Genomic DNA, 22315 nt, shown 5'->3' with positions numbered 1-22315 from the left:
TAGGATTGGCATAATTAAACCTTTCCTTCCTCTTTACCCATTCAAGGCTTTGATTGTACTAAATTGCCCCAGGTGTAGCCTTTGGTGACCATATGCTGTATTTATGCTAGCAGCCAAATGCTTTAATGCAAATATAGTTTTTAAACTGCTAATTTTGTTTTTGTGGTTAGCACCCCACAAACATATCATGGAATGTGTATTTCCACTCTAGAGTTTTTACGGTCAGTGTTTTGGAGAGGATGCTGTAGAAGTCATCAAAGACTCTATTCCTGTGGACAAGTCAAAACTGGACCCTAATAAGGTAATTATGAGATGCATTGATAAAACTATATATATATATATATATATATATATATATATATATATATATATATATATATATATATATATATATATATATATATATATACATATATGTGTGTTTTACACTTTTGTATGAGATGTATATTTGAATTACCTTACCAATATACAGTCATATGAAAAAGTTTGGGAACCCCTCTCAGCCTGCATAATAATTTACTCCACTTTCAACAAAAAAGATAACAGTGGTATGTCTTTCATTTCCCAGGAACACCTGAGTACTGGGGTGTTTTCCGAATAAAGATTTTTAGTGAAGCAGTATTCAGTTGCATGCAATTAAATCAAATGTGAAAAAGTGGCTGTGCAAAAATTTGGATACCCTTGTAATTTTGCTAATTTGAATGTATGTAACTGCTCAATACTGATTACTGGCAACACCAAATTGGTTGGATTAGCTTGTTAAGCCTTGAACTTCATAGGCAGGTGTGTCTAATCATGAGAAAAGGCATTTAAGGTGGCCAATTGCCAGTTGTGCTTCTGTTTGACTCTCCTCTGAAGAGTGACAGCATGGGATCCTCAAAGCAACTCTCAAAAGATCTGAAAACAAAGATTGTTCGGTATCATGGCTCAGGGGAAGACTACAAAAAGCCATCTCAGAGGTTTAAACTGTAAGTTTCATCTGTAAGGAATGTAATCAGGAAATGGAAGGCCACAGGCACAGTTGCTGTAAAACCCAGGTCTGACAGGCCAAGAAAAATAAAGGAGCGGCATATGCGGATGATTGTGGGAATAGTTACAGACAAGCCAAAGATCACCTCCAAAGACCTGCAAGAGCATCTTGCTGCAGATGGTGTATCTGTACATCGTTCTACAATTCAGCACAATTTGCACAAAGAACATCAGTATGGCAGGGTGATGAGAAAGAAGCCCTTTCTCCACTCTCACCACAAACAGAGTTGCTTCTATGCAAAAGCTTATTTAGACAAGCCACAGTCATTTTGGAGACAAACATTTAGTTATTTGGTATAACAAAAAGAGCTTTGCATGGCAGAAGAACACCGCATTCCATGAAAAACACTTGCAACCTGCTATCAAATTTGGTGGAGGTTCCATCATGTTGTGGGGCTGTGTGGCTAGTTCAGGGACTGTGGCCCTTGTTAAAGTTGAGGGTCGGATGAATTCAACCCAGTATCAACAAATTCTTCAGGATAATTTTCAAGCATCAGTCACAAAGTTGAAGTCACGCAGGGGTTGGAAATTCCAACAAAACAATGACCCTAAACACACTTCAAAATCTACAAAGTCATTTATGCATGATGGTATTTTTAGTAGTACCATTTTGACCTCGTGTAAGACAAAACTCAGTACAGGAAAACCTTTAGTAATAGTCAGGCAATTTATTCATACAGAATACAACATAACAGTTTTGTCTGGGTAAGCTGTTGGAGTAACACACAGAATGTCACCCAAGGACTCACCAAAGACACACCTCTTGGTCCAAGCGTTATATAGCTTTCAGAAGGCATTTACAGTAATTGTGACAAGGGGTACACGGAAATACCATACATGGTCTGGCGACGAAACTTACTGGCATATACATTTATACATTCCTGTAAGATGTGCAGTTTTGCAACATAAGAGTTTTCTAGTTCCAACTGTCCACAGCCTCGTAAACATCTGTTGGCTAAACATAGCCATTGTGGTTAAGCCAGCTATTGAGCAACACTTCTGCAAAAGGGCATAAGATACATGCTGACAAATAACAGAGTGGAGATCATTTATTTGTATGGCCTAGTATAAGTTATATGAGTGACCATTGTCCACACTTGACCATTAGCCCTTATAGTCCATCCTGCCTTGGGCCCTATAGCGTTATGGCGTCATAGAGGGCGGGGGTAATAGATATCGACCCTCTGACACTAGCCATTCGTCCGTCATAGGAAATAGACCATTCCAGATATAAAATATATAAACAAACAGAGGGAGAAGTACAATATTCTGGAATGGCCGCCACAGTCCCCTGACTTGAATATCATGAAAAATCGATGTGATGATTTGAAGCCTGCTGTCAAATTTAACGGAACTGGAGAGGTTTTGTATGGACGAATGGTCAAAAATACTGCCATCCTGAATCCAGACACTCATCAAAGGCTATAGGAGGTGTCTAGATGCTGTTACATTTGCAAAAGGAGGCTCAACTAAGTATTAGTATCATATTACCATATTAAATATGGACATAAGCAGGCAGTGAGTAGCTCAGAAGTACTTTGGGCCTACCAATTCTGCCCCCAGCCCTCCCCTCATCAATAAGGGGCTTACAAATTCAGGCAACACTGTATTTGTTGGGGAGGACCTAGGATGCAAAGTTCTGGGCAGTTTGCAAAAGTGCAAAAACATTGCGGTTTGCACCCTGTAAATTAGATCAGTTATCTAGTCTACATTTCTGTTTTAAGAAAAACAACCAGAGTGAATACATATTTGACACTTCTAGACTCTTGTGTACACCTTTATTTCATACAGACTTATGAAGTCTCATTAGTTGGAACTGGGTAAAGTTTTCTTTTTTGCGGAATGCACCACTGTATCTTCAGTTTATACAATATGCTGCTCAGTAATAATCTCCTTTAAATTGATTTATCTTCTAGATAAAATGGCTAATGGGAGTATGAGAGCAGTTGCTCTGGCCTTTGTTGAAATGACAGTACCGCATAATATAGAAACAGGAATCACTGGCAGTAAAAAGCAGGTGCAAGCAGGGACAAGCCCTCGCGTATTTATTTAGCAGAAAGTTCAACGTTTCAGGGTTAAACCTCTTTGTCAAGTACCACATAATGTATCATACCATATAATGTATGATAATGTACTTCTGTTTTTGCAAAGTAGGCTACCCATAAGCCTTCAGTCAGACAGACATAACCATATTCTAGTAAGGATTTACTGTGTGAAGAGATTAAAGAAAGATTATTAAAAAAAATTTGTGTGTTTAATATTTTAGACAAAAGTTTTTTACTGCAAAAGTATATGTGTGCTTCTCACAGGCTTATATTCAGATTACCTATGTGGAACCCTATTTTGAAGACTATGAAAAGAAGTACAGGGTCACCCACTTTGAGAAGAACTACAACCTTCGTCGCTTTATGTATACAACTCCCTTTACTCAAGATGGGCGTCCCAGAGGAGAATTAAGTGAACAGTACAAGAGAAAAACCATCTTAACTACAATACATGCATTTCCTTACATCAAAACACGCATCAATGTCATCCAAAAAGAAGAGGTATAGCACACTGTGTAGTATAGCATTTTTCATAAACTGCAGCTTTTAATCTAGCAAAATATTAAGGGGATTTATGCAGTGCAATTAATGTAAAGGCATAGCTACTTACTAGCAATCATCTGATTGACTAAAGATATGTGACTGCCATTGTACTGACTCCAGAACTACTTCACACACATACTCACACATAAAATCTTATGTACTTTGCATTGTATTTGAGAAATGTAATCAAAAGTGAAAAGGTTGATACTGTTCTAATCACCTACAGTACATGTTTTAAAGAAAACCACTCACTGGTTTTTATGACAAGTTTATGCATTTTATTACATGGGGCGGTATATATTTTCTGTATTGTTTTTTTCCAGAAATCATTTTTTCTTAAATGTTTTTTTTCCTCTTTAAGTTTATACTCACACCCATAGAAGTTGCCATAGAAGATATGCAGAAGAAAACACATGAATTGGCTGATGCAACCAACAAGGAGCCGCCTGATGCTAAAATGCTTCAAATGTTGCTTCAAGGCTCTGTAGGAGCCACTGTAAACCAGGTACATAGCCCAGGTTACTATTATCTTCTCACAGGTAAAAAATGCTAGTGGATGATACCTTACAGAGCATCCGAATAACTTAGCGCAAAGCTTAAAAGAAAAGCAAGTAAGCTAGGAAAGTCTTCATATTATTAAGTCACATTGAAATATTTTCAAAGGTCTTGAAATAACTATTCTAGTGCCTGCTGGTTTATATTTAATAGCTAGGGAGACTTGTAATTGACACCTTTCTTGAGGAGTTGTTACTTCCTTTTGTGTGTTGTACACTCAACTGACATACACACTAAACCTGTTTGCACCCAGAAGTGCACATATTAAATGACTCCCATTGTGTGTAGAATAAATACAAACATATAGTCATTATATCTTCCTTAACAGAGTGGCCTTTTTGCCCATTTTTCCATAATTACTTTCAGTTGTTTACATGGTAAATCTGGACCCATTGCACTCAAGGAGCATCTGTACAGTACTAAAAATGAGGAGGGCGGAGGGCTATATTTTGAAGCCCCTTCACTTAACTGATTTTTTGGTGAGGAATTTTGGTGCAGAATGTTAGATGAAAATGCATCTTAGTTTGCCCTTGTTAAAATGCCAAATACAAAGCAATCACACCTAAATTGTCTTGTTTCTAGCACTGGCAGTGATTTATGTGAATGAGATCCAAGGAGTGCCCAGTACCTGGTACACTGGTGAGGCATAACTAAAGCTGGCCATTCACAGAGAGATCCGCTTGTTTGGTGATGTTGCCAAACAAGCAGATCTCTCCCCGATATGCCCACCTTGAGGTGGGCGATATCGAGCAGATCCAATTGGGGGCCCTAGGGCGGTCTGACAGATGTGATCCGACTGGATTTGTAATCCTGCCCGACTTTCGGCCAGATATGGACTGGGGAAGCCCGTCGGAAGGCCACATACACGGGCCAATAAGCTGCTGACTCAGAATGTTGGCAGCTTTTATCGGCCCGTGTATGGCCACCTTTACAGGGGTCCTTTGTGCCTCATTTATGTTAGTAGATTCAACTGGTTTGTGCATGGCATTTTAAAACATACATACAAATTCACACATTTTTGTAAATAGTAAATAGGCCCCGTAGTGTAAATAAGCCCGGCAGTGTTTGTATAACCGGGTTAAGGGGAATGTAATAAATGTCATCCAAAAATAGAAAGACATTGTGAATACTGCAACTTTTACAGTGTTTTCTGAGCTAAATTAGTGAATTTTTTTACCTTATATGGTTAATAATTATTTGCAATAAATATTTACTACAAATTTTTGTCCTTCAATAGTTTAAATGAGCATTGTGTATCTGTGTTGTGTACAACAGGGACCACTAGAGGTTGCCCAAGTGTTCCTTGCTGAAATTCCAGCTGACCCTAAACTGTACCGACATCACAACAAGCTGAGATTGTGCTTTAAAGAATTTATAATGCGGTAAGTAAAAGGAAGATTTAAATGGGAGAATTGTTAGTTCTCTCTGCAATAATATAGCATTAAACATTCATTCACCTTTTGAAACGCTAAAACACATTGATGCAGTCAGTTTTCTTTTCTTTACCACACTATATGGGCACCAGTCTGAAGGATGCAGAGTGTTTTTTGGCAGAGTTGTGCTGCTCTATTTTTGCTTTATAGATAGGAGGCTTTTAGAGTTGGATTACTTAATAGTAATGGAACCATAGGATAAGATTGGAGATCGTCATCAGTGGTTCCTTTCCAACAGTCTCCTTATCTCTCAGGGGAAGATATAACTTAATTCAGTGTTGTTTCACATGCTTTCAGAACATCCTGAGCTTCCTCCATCAAAGAGCAAAAATATTATGAGACTTTTTTTCTGAGGCTATAATTAAATATAATTCCAGTTATAGTGTATATGTTCTGGCTGCTGAAAGCTCTTTACATTGTCAATAGATGCATAATGCAATTAGAAAGAGTTCCTGTGAAAGGTCTGCAAAGTTATGGCAAGTCACTCAAGGTGACTACAAGCCTGTTGTCCTTTCTATAGCTATGACTGCCAAAGATAATGGTTGATTTCATATAAGAATTGTAGACTGTAAGACTTGTTAATCAAGGGACCACATCTTGCACTCATGGTACCAAATTATGGGACTGTATTTTAGCATTTATTGATGGGCAGCTCTGAGTGAATTTTGTTATAATTTTGTTATATGCATAAACAGAGGGCTTGTGCTGTTCTTAAAGTGAGTGCAAACCTCAGAGCAACCATTACCAAGGGTTTCAGCTCCTTACACACTGGGAACAAAAGTTACTTTCATTGTACATAAGCACACTAGAGTGGCATGCTGGGAAAAACATATTGAATCAAGTGAAAGAAGGAGATAATTTGGGGATAGCAGGGGAAGGGAAACTCAAACTCAAAAAAGGGGAGAGTCAAGCCAGCCTCTACAGTCTCATGCCTTCACTTTACACATTCTTCCATAACACACATTTTATAATCTGTTAGCAACTCAACACTCTGGTCCATTCTTAAGGTTTTATTTAAGTCGGAGGCGCAGAATATAGTGAGAGTGATGGAAACATCACAGGTACAAACTACATGTATCTGACACAACAAGACTGTCGATTGTGAACACCGCACGCTGCATCTTTATCCGACAGTCGTGTTGTGTGTAGCTTGTACCTGGGATAATTTCTATCGCTCTCCTTATATTTGACGCCTCCTACTTCCGTTTCATTGCTCGCTGACGAATCACACCCGATCAGCCCTAAGAGAGACACAGAAAGAGGTCTGGGATCCTGACACAAAGGAACCTATGTGCCACAGTCACACATGTGGAGGTCTGTAATGATGCTGCCTTTTTGTCGTTGTTGAACTCATATTGCTGCTGAAATCCATTTTTGTTGTTTTTGAAAGAAAACTGCCTTTATTTTACCTGTTTGCTGTCCTGACATTTACTCTGTGGGAACCTGTCATACCCACCCAAAATAAGTGTCAGATTTGCTCATCTTTGTGTTTCTAAGCAAATGCCCACTTACCAGCACCAACATCTGCCTTAAGACAAAAGGGTATATTCACTTACCTAGCGCATTGTGCAGTTTTGAGCAAAATTACCTTGTATTTTCCCAAAAGTTTGTCTGGTGTCGCTCAATAGGTGCAATAGTGCCCGATGTAGAGCAGAAGTCAGGAGGGACTGAGCGTCATCAAGAGCAACTATACTGAAGTCCCTTTATGAAAGTGGTGTTCATCACAACTCACTGCGGGGAAAAGTGCTAGTTGCGCACAGCTCTTTCAGATGTAAATGAGAAATAGAGAGAGTCTTCGACCAGGCACGGGCTGTTATACTTCAGTGTTTATTCCTCAAAGGACAAAAAACATAAACAGCCCATATTTACTTATGCCAAATCAACATCCTTAGACAGGCCCGGATTTGTGGAGAGGCGGCATGCTGCCCAACAACACCCACATTGGTTCAGAAACACTGGGGATGCACAGGAAATACGATAGTTTTTTAAATTTCTTGTGTGCTCATCCATTGCTCCAGTCCCGATGATGAACATTTGACGAATAAAAGGGAGGGAACAGCAGTGGGCCTAGGGGTGCCCGCTATGTAAATCCGGCCCTGTCCTTAGAAAAGACTGATATAAAGCAAATTAAATATTACTTGAAAAGCCACACAGGTCACGCAGGACCTTTCTGTGAAACTCATGAATTTATTATCTATTCGGCGAGATAGTAATAACCAACTTTCTTTTGACAGGTGCGGTGAGGCAGTTGAAAAGAACAAAAGGCTCATCACTATTGAACAGAGAGAATATCAACAAGAACTCAAGAAGAACTATAACAAACTGAAAGAGAATCTGCGACCCATGATCGAGCGCAAAATCCCAGAGTTATATAAGAATGTGGTCAAGACACGTGGTGATGCCCGGTATGTATATGTTGAAAAGTGATGCTTTTTAAGACAAAAAAGACAAAGTAACCCTTCTTCCAGTTGTAATTTAATTGTCACCAGTGGAGGCCACTGCTCCTCTCAGAGCTGTCATTATGGACCATTATGGAATTATGGTCTCTGATGAAGTACATAGTTATGAAACGCGTCAGACCATGAGCTAGCATTTCTTTTTTTAAACTGATGTAAACCAATGAAGGATGATTTTTTAACTAATAATCTATCTGAGAGATCCTTTTGACTTTGGAGTGCGCTGCAACGACTTGGATGTGAACCATTATGGAACTACCTTTACAAGGTAGGAATGAGCGAATCCACTGTTTGGGATTCAAACTTATACCGAACCGAATCTGGACCCTAATTTGCATATGCAAATTAGGATAGGGAGAAGTGAAAAAACATTTTTTACTTTCTTGTTTTGTGACAAAAAGTTATCTGATTAACCTTCCTGCCCCTAATTTGGATATTCAAATTAGGGTTCGGATTTGGTTCAACCATGCTCCTGCTGAAAAGGCCAAATCCTGGCCAAATCCCAAACCAAATCCTGGATTCACTAGTACAAGATGTTTATAACCAGACTGCATCATTTTTGGGTCCTTAAATACAATAATTCATTTTGTTTGTGATTTACTTAGGCCCCAAATATAGAACTTTTTTCAGGCCACAGTGGTCATATGGATTTCTAATGATGTTTGTTGCTTTATGCAGTTAAAAAGAATTTACAGGTATGGGACTGGTTATCCAGAATGCTCGGGACCTGGCGGTAATAATTTGGATCTCTATACCTTAAGTCTACTAGAAAATCATGTAAACATTAAATAAACCCAATAGATTGGTTTTGCTTCCAATAAGGGTTAATTATATTTTAGTTTGGATCAAGTACAAGGTACTGTTTTATTATTACAGAGAGAAAAAGGAAATCATTTTTAAAAATTATTTGGATAAAATGGAGTCTATGGGAGAAGCCTTTCCATAATTCAGAACTTGCTGGATAATGGGATTCTGGATCTCATATCTGTACTGATAAATGGATGTATACCCTTTTGACTGGTATGGTCAACTTCAACCCATTCAAATTCCAACTTATTATTTATTTGGTGTAAATATTAAGCAATCATGGGCATAATTATTTTTTATCATGTATTATAAAGGACTGATATATAATGCATGGTAAATGGGTATATACATTGAACACAGATTTAAATACAAAACAGCCTATAACCCTAGCCCTGCCCAAAAGAACAATACATTTTCTAGAAGATTGAGACAAGGTAAATCCCACCTACTCTAGGACTCCCATTCATAGTGCATTAATCAACGTTTTCACTGACTGACTGACAGACATAGATGCCTTCCTTTCTGGATGAAATTTCTTTTACTTTGAGCAAGCAGTATGACAGTGTCTGCAGGGTTAAACTGGGCCAGAGGGGCACTCGAGAAAACGCAGTGGGCGGCCATTCTAGGTCCCCTTCCTGCCCGCGACTAGGGCATGGAGGCTGTTTGCTCGTTACCACCAAAAGGGATGGGGGGCTTCCACGGCTAGGATGGTGGGTCCCAGGCACTCATGTACATCTACAATCATAGTAGATAAAAAGATATACATACGAACATGGATGTATACCTATATTTACATTCACTGTACAAAACGGCTTAAGGGTAGTTTAAAGTTCACTCTTCATCTTATCCAGTTCCTGTGTTGTTGTACTGGGACTTGCACTCTGAGAGATAAAGCTGTAGGAAATAAAAAATGCAAGGCCACAGGTTATGTATTTTAAAGCACGTGGAAGTAGAGAAGAGCAAAAGAAAGCATTGCGTTCTGGGATTTTGAACTATTGCATTCCACCCAAGGCCATGCTATTTCGCAAAAATAAATTAGAGGGGTGGCATGCCGTCCTGTTTTCCAGGTTTTCAGGATAATGGATCTTTCCTTAATTTGGATCGACTAGAAAATGTAAACATTAAATGAACCCAATAGCCTGGTTTTGCTTCCAATCAGAATTAATTATTTCTTAGATGGGATCAGGTACAAGCTACTGTTTTATTATTACAGAGAAAAAGGAAATCATTTTTTAAAATTTGGATCATTTGTATAAAATGGAGTCTATGGGAGACAGCTTTTCCGTAATTTGGAATTTTCTGGATAACGGGTTTCTGAATAACGAATCCCATACCTGTACAATGAACTAATATTTTATTCACAGTGCAATTCATTTAGAAAAGTGCAAGGTATTAAAAAGGGGAATTAATAGAATAGAGCACTGTCCAAGGCTAGTCATTAACTTCTATTTTGTCTAATGAATATCCTAGGGGTAACCACCAAGGACAGAAGACAGACCTCCCAGGAACTGTGTTCACATGTATTACTTCCCGAAAGTGCTTAGGTACATGACGCCCATACTATCACTTGGTGCTTTGACACCATGTATTTAAGCTGCTTAAAATGTGGTAGAGTGTCTGAAAGGGCCCAGTGTAGCCTTAAGCTTAAAGGGAAAATTGTGCTAGAACAGGTAAACAAGAAGGCAAACTTGTCACACAGTCATAGGTTTTATGGTATGTCTCTGTTCTGTACAGGCTATCACAAACACAGGGTTTATCCTGTTCCTACTTAGTTAAATCTTGACCAGCTGCTGCTGCTCTCAACTGATCACACCCTAATGACACCAGACAATGCCCCCAGAACACAAATCACTGCTTTCTAATTGGTTTATTACACTAATGAGAAGTCTTTGAAAAATAGCATTTTACAATGAAAGCTAACTTCATTTATATAACTGCTTTCAACTGACCACACCTTAATAACATCAGTAATGCCCCCTGATCACAGCGTGATGCTTTCTTTGTTTTTTACACTAACTGGAAGTCTTTAAAAAATGTTATGTTTAGGTGAAAAGTAACTTCATGTAAAATTACACTTATTGGAAATATTAAATCACAATTTTAGAACTGAATAGTAACTATGTACTGGATGCTTCACAAGAAAAGGTAAGGTTCTGAAATCAGGCATGTAGTGAATGTTTTAACTACTCCTGAGGATTAAAAGGGCAATTTCAACTTTATACTTATAAATAAGTTTTAGGGGCAGGTTTATTAACGGTCAAATTGTAAATTAGAATTTTTGAATTTTGGAACTTGAATTAGACTATTCGGCACCTTAAACCTGCTAAGTTCATGTAGAAGTTAATGGCAGAAGTCCATTGACTCATTTGAAGATGTCAAGTTATTTTCGAAGAAAAAAAACAAAATCGAGTTTAGTCTAATTCGATTTGAATTCGATTTGAATTCGATTTGAGTTTTCTGGTCAGTAGTATTTGTTCAAGTTTTTAGACGTTTATGTTTTTTCTTAATAACCCCCCATTCTGGTTGTCAGTATATTCAAATTTATTAAAGTAAAAATATATACATGAACTCGAAATTCGACCTTTGATAAATCTGCCCCTTAGTATGATAAACATGGGACCTATTCTAAGCAACTATTCACTTGGTCCCCATTATGCATTTGTATGAATATTTAGAAGTCTTCCCAATCTGCTTACTTACATTCTGTCAAGGGTCAACCAAAAATTAAATTGACAAGTGAGCAGGGCCGGAGAGGGGGGGGGCGTCGGAGGGTGGGGTGAGTGACGGAGGGGAGGGGTGAGCGACGGAGGTGAGGGACAGAGGGGAGAGCAACGGAGGGTAGGTAGGGTCAGCGATGGAGGGGAGGGTGTCAGGAGGGAAGGAAGACTAAGAGGTGCGGACTAGGGGTAGGCAGAAGATAATTTTAGAGGTAGCTGCCCAGCGCCTCCCCCATTATTGCACCCTAGGCAGCTGTCTCTTTTGCTTACCCCTAGTTCTGGCCCTGACTGTGAGACTACAGTTGAATTATTTAGTTGCTTATCTTTGTTTTCATTACCTAATCTATTTATTTTTCATAGCGACTTCCAGATTACTGCCTATTTGCTAAGGAAATGAAGCCCTAGCAAGCTAATAACTGTTTAAAATACAATCCTGGGAGTTTAGGAACCAAACTGAAATGTAAAAATAATTAATTAATGTTATTAGCCTTGGCACATTTTTAGCATAAGATTCTATTGGGCTATGATGAGTACAGGTTTATTGTCCCATGTTTAGAGATACAAATCATGTAGTCTTTGTAACTCTACAAGTTTTCCACTAGCATTTTAAGAAGATGGTGAGGATTTTAGCAAGAACAAGTTCTGGCCTGCTTACTAGCAGGATAGCAGCTCTGTGACCAGAGTTACATCCCACAAGAACTGAATAGTCTCGTCTTTTAATGTGTCCAACTAACCCCATGTTTTGAGGGTGATAACGATCTATTGGTGCTTTTCCTTTTTTTTTTAATAAATCTTTATTTGTCATTTTAAGAAGCAATGGGGAGGGATACAGAAGAAAAAAGGGGTGGAATTAGGGCAGGGGTATAAACAAAGGGCAAATAAAATGGTAATGCCAGCATATTACAAAATACATTTGTATGATCAGTCATAAGTTATACAATCCGTATAAAAGTGTTCACATTCTTAATATCTTCTCAGTTTGTATTGAGCTGGTAAAAGAGATTAAAGAGAATACTACTGTCCCTACTTACTCTTCTTCAATTATACAATATTATTTCACTACCTTCAACTCGCTTGAAGAACATATCTTATTTACCTCTTATTTAACTTTTATTTCACTCATTTGAATGCATATATTTCAATCACGGGTGCCATATTTTCCAGAATTTAGCACTATTGTTATGGCTAATTGCTGTTATTTCCTAATTTTCCTCGTTTTATCCACAAGGTAACCCATTCCCGGAATGTCGGTGGATCAACTTTTTTCCGACTTTTAGGGATTAAGGCTTTCGCTGCTTGTATCATATGTAATAGCAACTTATTTTTTATCATCTTTTACTCTTTACATCATAATGCATAACAAGTTTGGGCAAAAAATTAGATGCTATGTTGTCCTGCAAAATATTTTCTATTGTACCTTGAGTTTCCTTCCAGTATTTTTCCAAAGATTTACATGTATACCAAATATGTGTATAATTACCTACATCAGTCTGACACCTCCAACACTGGATTTGGGTATATCTTATGTAGTCTCTCTGGTGTATAGTACCATCTAGATAGTAACTGGTAGTTAATTTCTTGTGTTTTAGATGCTACTGTTGACTTATGTATTGCAGTCCAGTTCTCGTCAGTGAGGGTTATCTGTTACTAGTGGTGCTTTTTCTTAACCTAATTCCTCTTCCACTGAATGGTAAGATGAAATAAGGTCTCAAAATGGCCGTAATAACATTGGGTTAGTTGGCATCGTTTCTCTAAAGTCAGAGTTTCTAAAATGAAGAGCAACAACGACACTGTGAAAAGGAACTTCCATGCTGTGTGATTTGATGCTAATCTATACAGCAGAACACTGCAAGCCAGCAAGTGATGGTGCAGGGACAGCTCTTGCTTTTGTTTAACCAGAAGGTGGAGGCTATTACTTAAGGAGAATATGATAAATTGTAAATGAAATATAAGGGATTTGTATTGATTTTTATTTTTTGTTGCTGCATAGTTACATAATCAACATGGATTGGATCAGACGTTACATCATTTTTACAAAGAGTCATAAGTGATAATCCTTTCAATTTAAAATCATTAAAATGTTAACATTTACATTTCTTACTGTGACTTTAGAGCTCATTTACTAAAAGGAGGCAGGGTGCAAAGTGCAAAAAAAGCAGACCAAATTTTACCTACTATCAATGCCTGTTGGCACAGGTCCATGTGCTCCAGAACGGAGCTTAAGCACCTGCGTTCTCCCCCTAAATACAGTACTCTCTGAATTTGGCAGCACTGTGTTCATGAGTGGTAAGGGGGGTTTCACATAGATATCCCCAATCCCACCCGTAACATTTAGGCAAGTTTGGTAGTGCCAACAGGCACAGGGTACGAAGAGACATTGTACTTACAGCCTGCCATGGGGCATTTGGCAAGCACAGGGCTACCTTGCACTCCCAACACTTGCCATTTTGGATAGTGGAAGTGCTTTAACTACTATTTATTCTTAACATTCTATGTATCTGCAGACTAGGAGACCCAACACAGCAGGATAGACTTTAATAGACATGGCACATAGCAAGTATCTAAGCAAGACTTTACAAGTTGAGACACTGCTACTACAAAGCTACAAATACATAACTTCTTTAACACACGTTCTATTTCCTGTGTGACTTGCAACATTTGTCTGCTACTTCCATTGCCAATGTCATTGCCAACATGCTAGTGCATATAGAAAAGGCCACTAGCTTGTTTTGGAAAGCTTGCTGATGTGTTAAAGTAGTAATTTTGTCACTAGCAACCACTAGAGAAGCTATTCTGCGGGTGTAAGTACAATGAGTGTCTGCAGAACATAGGCTCTGTGCCATTATCTAGTTCACAGATAGCTGCTGTGTGGGAAAGGCATGCCGAGCATGCAAAGAATGGTAAACAAGGTAGCTTTGCATCATGTTCCTATCATCTATATGATATCTAATTAATGGATAGGTCAGACCCTTTATGGCAAACAGCCCCAGCAGATTGAATTTGCAATTACACAACACAGATCCATGTCAATCAGGATCTGCAAGGCTCCAAACACATTGTTCTAATCTGACCAAAAATATTTGTATGACTACATGTTAAACAAACATGCAATTTGCTCCTAGTGTAACAATTATATTGTTTGACAAAGGAAGTATGGTTTAGATAAGGTATACTTCAAATAAATGTGTGTTTTTCCCCAATGGTGATTTAAATGGACATAATAATCATGTGATGTGCTGAAGGAGATGGGTTTACAGAGTTTGATTTAGGCACTGTGCACTGAGTTTGTATATGTCTGTGTGGGGTTATTCCAGGCTCATGCACATACAGTGACAAGATACTGATGAAACTGGGGCAGGCACAGATGTTAATAAAAACATTCTCTGTAAAGAGCGATGTAATAAACCATTGGATATTGATGGGTGTATGTTTTTGCAGACACAAACTTGGGTTGTCTCAAGATGGTGCATAAATCTGCATAAATGTTCATTTTGATAAGGGTTCAGGGTAGCTGCCCTCATCAGATCGAATGCATCATAATATGGGTTGCTGAAGCAGATTTTAAATTACAGAATTTGTCTCCTTCCTTGCTGCTCATACACTTATGCCTCCAACATGTTTTTTAATCCCACAACCTTCTGCCCAACAGATTGTGTATTGTCACTGAAGTAGTTTTATTCTCTAAACCTACAACCCCTTACATCAAGGGATCAGTGTCACAACTTCTCATGTAGCCTCTTGCTAAGCTGGTGTGGCAGGTCTCAGACTATGAGCTGTAGGAAGCAATATAGACTGCAACATAATGCTCTCAGTTGTCACTGATTGTGTCATGTTTCATATGATAACAGCAATGGGCTCTTCCATTCAGTTCCAACATGGGAAGTATAAGCTAGGCATTGTATATTCTCCTTGTTTCCTTTTGAATTTCTTCTTGCTACTTCAGTTTCCTCCAACACTCAAAACCATACAGGCAGCTGATTTGGATCCTGATCATATAGATTGTGTTTTGTAAATGTAATCGGGAATTTAGGTTTAGATTATTATATAAAAATAATTCATATCTCCATATGTATTCAGCACCTTGAGGTTTGCTTATAGTTTCGGAGTGGGACACCAGGGGCCCACGATAAAACCTTAGACCAGGGGCCCACGATAAAACCTTAGACCAGGGGCCCACTGTCAGTACTAATATTCTTTATCTCCTCAATCAACCTCTATTCTGCTAGTTTGTTTTCTTTACATACTATAAACTATTATTACATCTATTTAGTCTCTTTGTTCTCATAGAATAGGGAATGGTCATGAAACAAGCCAAAAGTTTAGCAGCAAGAGGGCCCACTGACACCTTGGCCCACCGGGAGTTTTCCTGGTATCCTGGTGGGCCAGTCCGACACTGTTTGCTTATTCAGCTCACATGTGAAATGACTAGAACTGGGCACCCCTATATTGTTCCACATTAAAGGACAAGGTAATCCTATTCTTTAGTGAGTCAATAAAGGCATATTTACATTGAATACAAAAAGGAGATCCCTTGTAAATAAATGGGGGGTTTAAATCTTTCTCCACTTGACTAGTATCAACATTTGGCACCTATTGTCCCTTCACAAAATGGTGGCAAGGGTCTGAAGAATATACAGGAAAAATGTTACTTTTGTGGAGTTATCCTTGTCCTTTAACACACCAGCTGGGATTCACTGACAAACCCTCCATTTCACCAAGTCCCATTGTTGCACAAGTACATTGTTGCACCATGAGGAGCTCTAATTTAAGTGATTGGCTGCAAGCAGTTACAAAAGTCACAAATGTTGCAATAATAAACAGACCCACAACTGTTAAGTTCACAACCTGGTGCTCCGTTCAGACATGGCACTACAACAGTAGCATTGTAGTAAAGAGGGAGACCAGGACAAAGAGGAAATTTTCTGCAAATGCAACTAATTTCACACTAAATGTTTTGTGCTTCACAGACTCTTTATCATATGTCACCCTTGATAAAGGGCCTGTGAAGCCCAAAGTGTGTAGCGTGAAATAAATTATAATTGCAGGAGATTTCCTCTTTGTCCTAGTCTCCGGCTTTTCTACAATTCCACAGTTAAAGCCACAAATAACTATAAAGTTGCTATGTTTATTGTTGCTTTATAGTTGCACACTCTAATTTGTTTCTTGGTTTCTGCTTTTCAGAGGGCTGTATCACAGAACAAGCTTCCGAAAATATGACTCCCAGCTCTCTTCCAGTGGATGATATCAAATTCCTGAAGCCCTTCAACCAGAATGACCAACAAAGAAATACAAACAGTCCACTCTTATCTCTGCTGTGACAGCAAAGAGCAAAGGAAAAACAAACCACTGCCTGGCATCACTCATAGGAACAGTTTTCTGTTACACATAGTTTTTGGTACTGAATACAAATTATTAACATGGGCATTTTCAAAGTGTAATGTACGTTTTACCAACAATGTTTTATATTTATATATGAAAATAAAGCTCCAGTCTTAGCTCTCTTCACAGCCAGCAGCCAGGAGGCAGTGCAATATCTGCCTTATTGTACATTGTGCCATATACCATATATAGAGCATGCTGACCAAACTTTTCTCATAGTGCTGGGTGGGCAGTGCTTATTATTGCAAACAGCAGCTACCTTATATTTCAGTTTTCCATTTTGGAACAATATTTGCAGTATTCACATAGTGTATTAAGAGTATAAAAACATGTGCGATCAATCCAGTCATGGTAACGAGTGGTTCATTTTATGTCTGCAGAGTAGACTGTAAAGATGTAAAAAATTAATGAAAATGAAAGCAATTTTTAATTTAATTTAAAAGTGCTGCTGAATATAAGAAGCTGTGCTGGGACAAGACTGTAATAGAACGACCTTATTTTATCTTCATTATCAGTGTTGTCAACTTACCCGGTACTGTATTGATAATGTTTTTTTTCTGAATGAATGCTTTGCCACAGTATTATTTCATCGTTTTGGGATAATTTTTATCCAAGATTCATTATATTTTTTATGAAATGTACTATTTTTTTGAGAATCAATGAAAGTATTTAGACACCCATTTTACTTTTTAGATACAAATAGCCTGAGCAATTTTATATATATTTGATATATTTTAGATAAAATAAATAACCTTGATGAGAGGGAAAATGTTAGATACTTGCTTTCTAAAAGTACAAAGTATACCCAAAAAGTGAGAATTTCTCCTGTTTAAATATTGATGATATTGATCGTTGGTACCTTCAACACATTCCTTTTTTAACAATTAATAGCCCAATATTAATGTTTTCCTTTCAGTGTCGGACTGGCCCACCGGGATACCAGGAAAACTCCCGGTGGACCAAAGTGTCAGTGGGCCCTTGTGCTGCTAGACATTTGGCCTATTTCATGGCCATTCCCTATTATATGAGAACAAAGAGGCTAAATAGATGGAATATTAGATTATAGTATGTAAAGAAAACAAACTAGGAGAATAGAGGTTGATTGAGGAGAGGAAGAATATTAGTACTGAGAGTGGGCCCCTGGTCTACGGTTTTATGGTGGGCCCCTGGTCTAAGGTTTTTGGGTGGGCCCCTGGTGTCCCAGTCCGACACTGTTTCCTTTATTTGCACTTACCCGGGGGAATTCATCTCACAGATTACAATATAGAGATAATATATTCACAGGTATTTCTACTGTATACACTGGATATTGGTTACATAAATCTGGAATCTTTTTTTTACATTTGCCCATATCTTGTAATATTATGAATATGCCAAATAAAACTTGATTTCATTTTGGACTTTTCTTTTCAGTGTATCGTGACAAGATAATGCTGTTTATTATGGTTTATACTGGCTGTATTCACAGTAATGGGGACCTTATTAGTACTGTAGATATTGGTTAAAAGGTCGCTATTGGAGTTTTGTTTATCATTGGCTGAGCTTTCAAAGTAGCAACTTCTTTTTACTATATGACATGCCTTATGGAATCAGTAGTATTTCAGTAGTGACATAAAGTCATAGAATTCTACCTGTATCTGACAATTTGGCACTAACAGTGGCCAATGTTTGGATGCCTTTAAAGGCGCCCGATCAAAATGTTTCGACGAGCTGACTAATATCCAAGTCTTCTGCTGATATCAGTCGGCTGGTCTCCTGCCATACATGCATCGAACATCATATGAAAATATGTTTGTGCAATACTATCTGTGTGTCTATGGCCACCTTTAGTAACCAACTTTTCATGTGTTGCAAACTTAAACCTACGTATGTTGGTGATACAGTACATATGCACACTTATATCCATACAGATTTATCTGGGTTGATTTTGCTATGCACATTTTCCTAGAGGTGACAAAAAGCATTATACATGTGGAATAGGAGAGGGCCTATAGAAAGATAAGTCATAAAAGTAATAAAATGTAACAATAATGATAAAATTGTCTCACACACCAATAGTTTCCTGGCTGCCAGTGTTAGGAACCCCATTTGAAGGCTGGAAAGAAGAAGGCAAATAATTCAAAAACTATAGAACGTGTTTTTTTTAAAAACAAACTGAAAAGTTGCTAAGAATAGGACACAGCATACTTAAAGGGGACTACCCATTAAAGTATTACTGCCTACAAAGCACATTTTAAACCTTTTAAGTATGAAGTTCAACCAAAAACATTTTTTGCATAATTAAAAAAATATATTATTCCAGTATACATTAATTACAGATTTATCAATGGTTTTTAAAGTTATTTGTAAATGTAATTGCAATTGAAAGTAACATTTGTTTCTCCATTTCTGTTTTCTGGGTTAATGAGCAGATGCCCAGGTCTTTTAATCAGTAGGCTTCTGCTGCATTGTTTCAAGAGTCAGAACCAGAAATGCAGAGAATACCTATAACTGCTTTCAATAGGAAATAACATTTACGAATTGTTTTAAAACCATTGCAGATTGTTTTAATAAATGTATACTGGAAAGTTGCTTAAAATGATACTTTATTTTATTATGATAAAAAGTGTGGAAAAGTGGAAAAATCCCCTTTAATAATGGAATTTAAAAAAACATTGTAATCAGATAAAAGCTATTCAACAATTTAAATCCTAAACTGCATTAGTACCAATTATACCTAAACTCAAATGGGTAGGGCTGAATATACAAAACATCTGTCAAAGCTTTGTGCTTTTAATCTGCTGATGTCTGTGGAGCTTTGTGAGAAAATATGGCAGTATGATAAATGTGCTCTAGGGAAATGTGTTGGGGCAAGGAGAGAAAGAAATGTCAGCATAAATGTCATTTGCATAGTAATACAATGCATGTTCATATAAAGAGCAGAACAGATGTCACTTTGTGTGTGTGTTAAAAATCTCCGCAACCTTCATGGTTGCAAAACTCTCCCAGCCAATAATGTAATATACTCCATGCATGAATCAGATTCAAGGGTCACGAATGGCAGATCCAATATTTACACTGGAATGGCTACATATAGATGCACAAAGACTTTATGTAAGCCAGGTGTCGTTGATCAACAACTCAAACAGATAATTGATGGCTGTCCATTGCTGCTTTAAATAATTATAACACTCATATTAATCATTACAGCCGTCAAGGGGTAAATTACCAATTACACCAAAGATACAAATTGCTTTAACATACTTGGGGCATTTCAGAAAACAAAGTGCAGTCAGCAATGATCCATCTTTCCATTCTGCACCTAATGTTGCCTCTAAACTATAAGCAATACATTTTGTGTGAACCCCAAAATGTAGTTATTCTGACCCTCTCTCCCAAAACCAAACTATTTAAGGGGATATAAACATTTCCTTAACCAGACAACTAGCTCTGTGTAATCTAAAAGACTGAGATACCTCTGCAATATTGACTACACTGTAATCAATTCTCAGGTTGGATAAAGTGCTGTTTAGGTGTTCACAGAGAGTCAAATGTAAATAGAGCAAAAAAGGTTTCTCACTGGAGTTGGGCCAATGACTATGGAGAACTCGAAAAAAGTATTTTTTTGCAGTGATTTAAGAAGCAGTATAACGCTCTTGCAAAAAGCACACAAAGAGATAAGGCTAGCTGCATTCCAAGCAAGATAAGAGGGCCTGGGCTTTCTGCAGTAGAGAAGGAGATCAAGCCAGGCTCTAAACACTTGATAGGAACAGCAAAGGATAAGGTTAAAAAATAGTAAAATCAATGTACTATGTGAGAACAGGTGGCAGGCATCAGATTCCAAAAATCAGGCCAAGGGTCAGGACAAGTAGCAATCAAAGAGGTCCAGGTTCTATGCCAATAGGTCAGTAACAGCTAATCAGCAAAAGAGTACAAAGCAAATATTCAGCAGGTTATGTAGCAACAGATTCCAGAAGAAGTGCATCCTTTAAAGGTACTCTGGCACTGAGTGCATTAGCACACACAGAATGTGATATGTGCCTTCATGCATGTGTCTAGAAGGCAGGACCAAAGGGAACAGAGTTGCACAGGAGTGGCACGTAAGCTGAACCTAGTGCATTACAGTACACCACCCAGGAGTATCTACCTTGTGGCTCCCATGAACATGAAAATGTTTAACCAGCCTAGCACTTTGGCTCTTAACCTTCAGGAATCTACACTTCTGCAAACTTAAAACTACTGTTTGCCATCACCCAAAACACAAACAGGAGTAGTAATGATATAGTACTGGAGAAGGCATCATATGTTTGAGCAACTAATGAGGAAACTTCAGACGACTTCAGAAATCTTACGCGATTCATTTGCCATCCCACCAGTGATTCTTATTCTTGCCGGAATTCTGGGAAGACTATTCGCCCGCAGTAGAGAAGATTTGTTGCTGGGTGACTAATCTCTCTGTCTGCCACCACCCTAAATTAAAAAGTATTTTACTTGTCTGAATTAGTCAAATAAGGCGGGAGAGTCAGTTAACCAAACATCCAGCCAGACCCTTCAATAAGATAGGAGGAGGAGCATAATGACGATGAATGATTTAGTTGACCACACCTTGCATAGTGCAGTATGAAGTTTCTTCAGAGTGCCATTTTGAGGAACCATCACTGGAATATACATCACATAACAAAATATAGGGAGATCAACAATGAAGTCCATGTAAATAATATCATAACATCATAAAACAGGGAAGGCAACCAAAAGTATCTAGACAACAGGTCAACGTTTTTATTTTATGATATTAAGGAAACCACCAGTCTTGGAAGCATGGGTCCATTTCATGGATTCATGTACAAAGATTTTTCCTGGAGGTTAGTCAGAAGAAGAATGGATGCTATATTTGAGTAACTCATGGAAAGTCAAATTTACTGGACTAATGTGAGAATAATGTGAATGGGAGAAAAAGCTCCTCAAAATCAAATAATCTGAATGAAGCATTGGCCCTTGTATTCTTAGAAGTTGAACAATAAGAGATGACTAATTAAATCTGGAGAAGAGATGGCCCTGGTAAGGGTTAAGTAAAAGAGATACAATCCAGATTCTAATATAATAATAATATTCATTTGATTGGAAGAACCTTCCTGAAGTTGCCATCATTATTTAAAGGCAACCTTGATAGCTAACACACCTTTATTATCCATAGCTCCTTTCAGCAGTGGAGAATGTCCTTGAAAAGAACAAAAATGATGAGCAGTGTAGCAAGAAGGCTTCTGCCTTCATATCTACAGAATCTACTTCCGCCATAAGGGGAAGAAAAGATTTTGGTTGGACCATGACTGGGACAAAAGTAAAAGGTTGCTTCAGTAAATGAAAGGTGGACT

At 38.0% G+C, this 22315-nt stretch overlaps 1 protein-coding gene across 2 annotated transcripts in view; it reads left to right on the top strand.

Moving 5' to 3' along the window:
* Positions 1–18357, top strand: part of dock8.L (dedicator of cytokinesis 8 L homeolog) — a 113362-nt gene extending 95005 nt beyond the window's left edge. For both annotated transcript variants that reach the window (XM_018258593.2, XM_018258586.2), the window contains 6 exons: positions 212–301; positions 3339–3575; positions 3979–4122; positions 5448–5554; positions 7840–8010; positions 16767–18357. In XM_018258593.2, coding sequence (XP_018114082.1) covers positions 212–301; positions 3339–3575; positions 3979–4122; positions 5448–5554; positions 7840–8010; positions 16767–16827 — 810 coding nt within the window. In that variant the 3' untranslated portion in view covers positions 16828–18357. The remainder of the gene's footprint in view (positions 1–211; positions 302–3338; positions 3576–3978; positions 4123–5447; positions 5555–7839; positions 8011–16766) is intronic.
* Positions 18358–22315: the final 3958 nt, after the last annotated feature.

This window comes from Xenopus laevis, chromosome 1L (genome assembly GCF_017654675.1).
Source record: "Xenopus laevis strain J_2021 chromosome 1L, Xenopus_laevis_v10.1, whole genome shotgun sequence".
Taxonomy (NCBI): domain Eukaryota; kingdom Metazoa; phylum Chordata; class Amphibia; order Anura; family Pipidae; genus Xenopus; species Xenopus laevis.
Note: the sequence above shows the minus strand (reverse complement) of the source record. Positions and strands in the feature narration are given on the sequence as shown.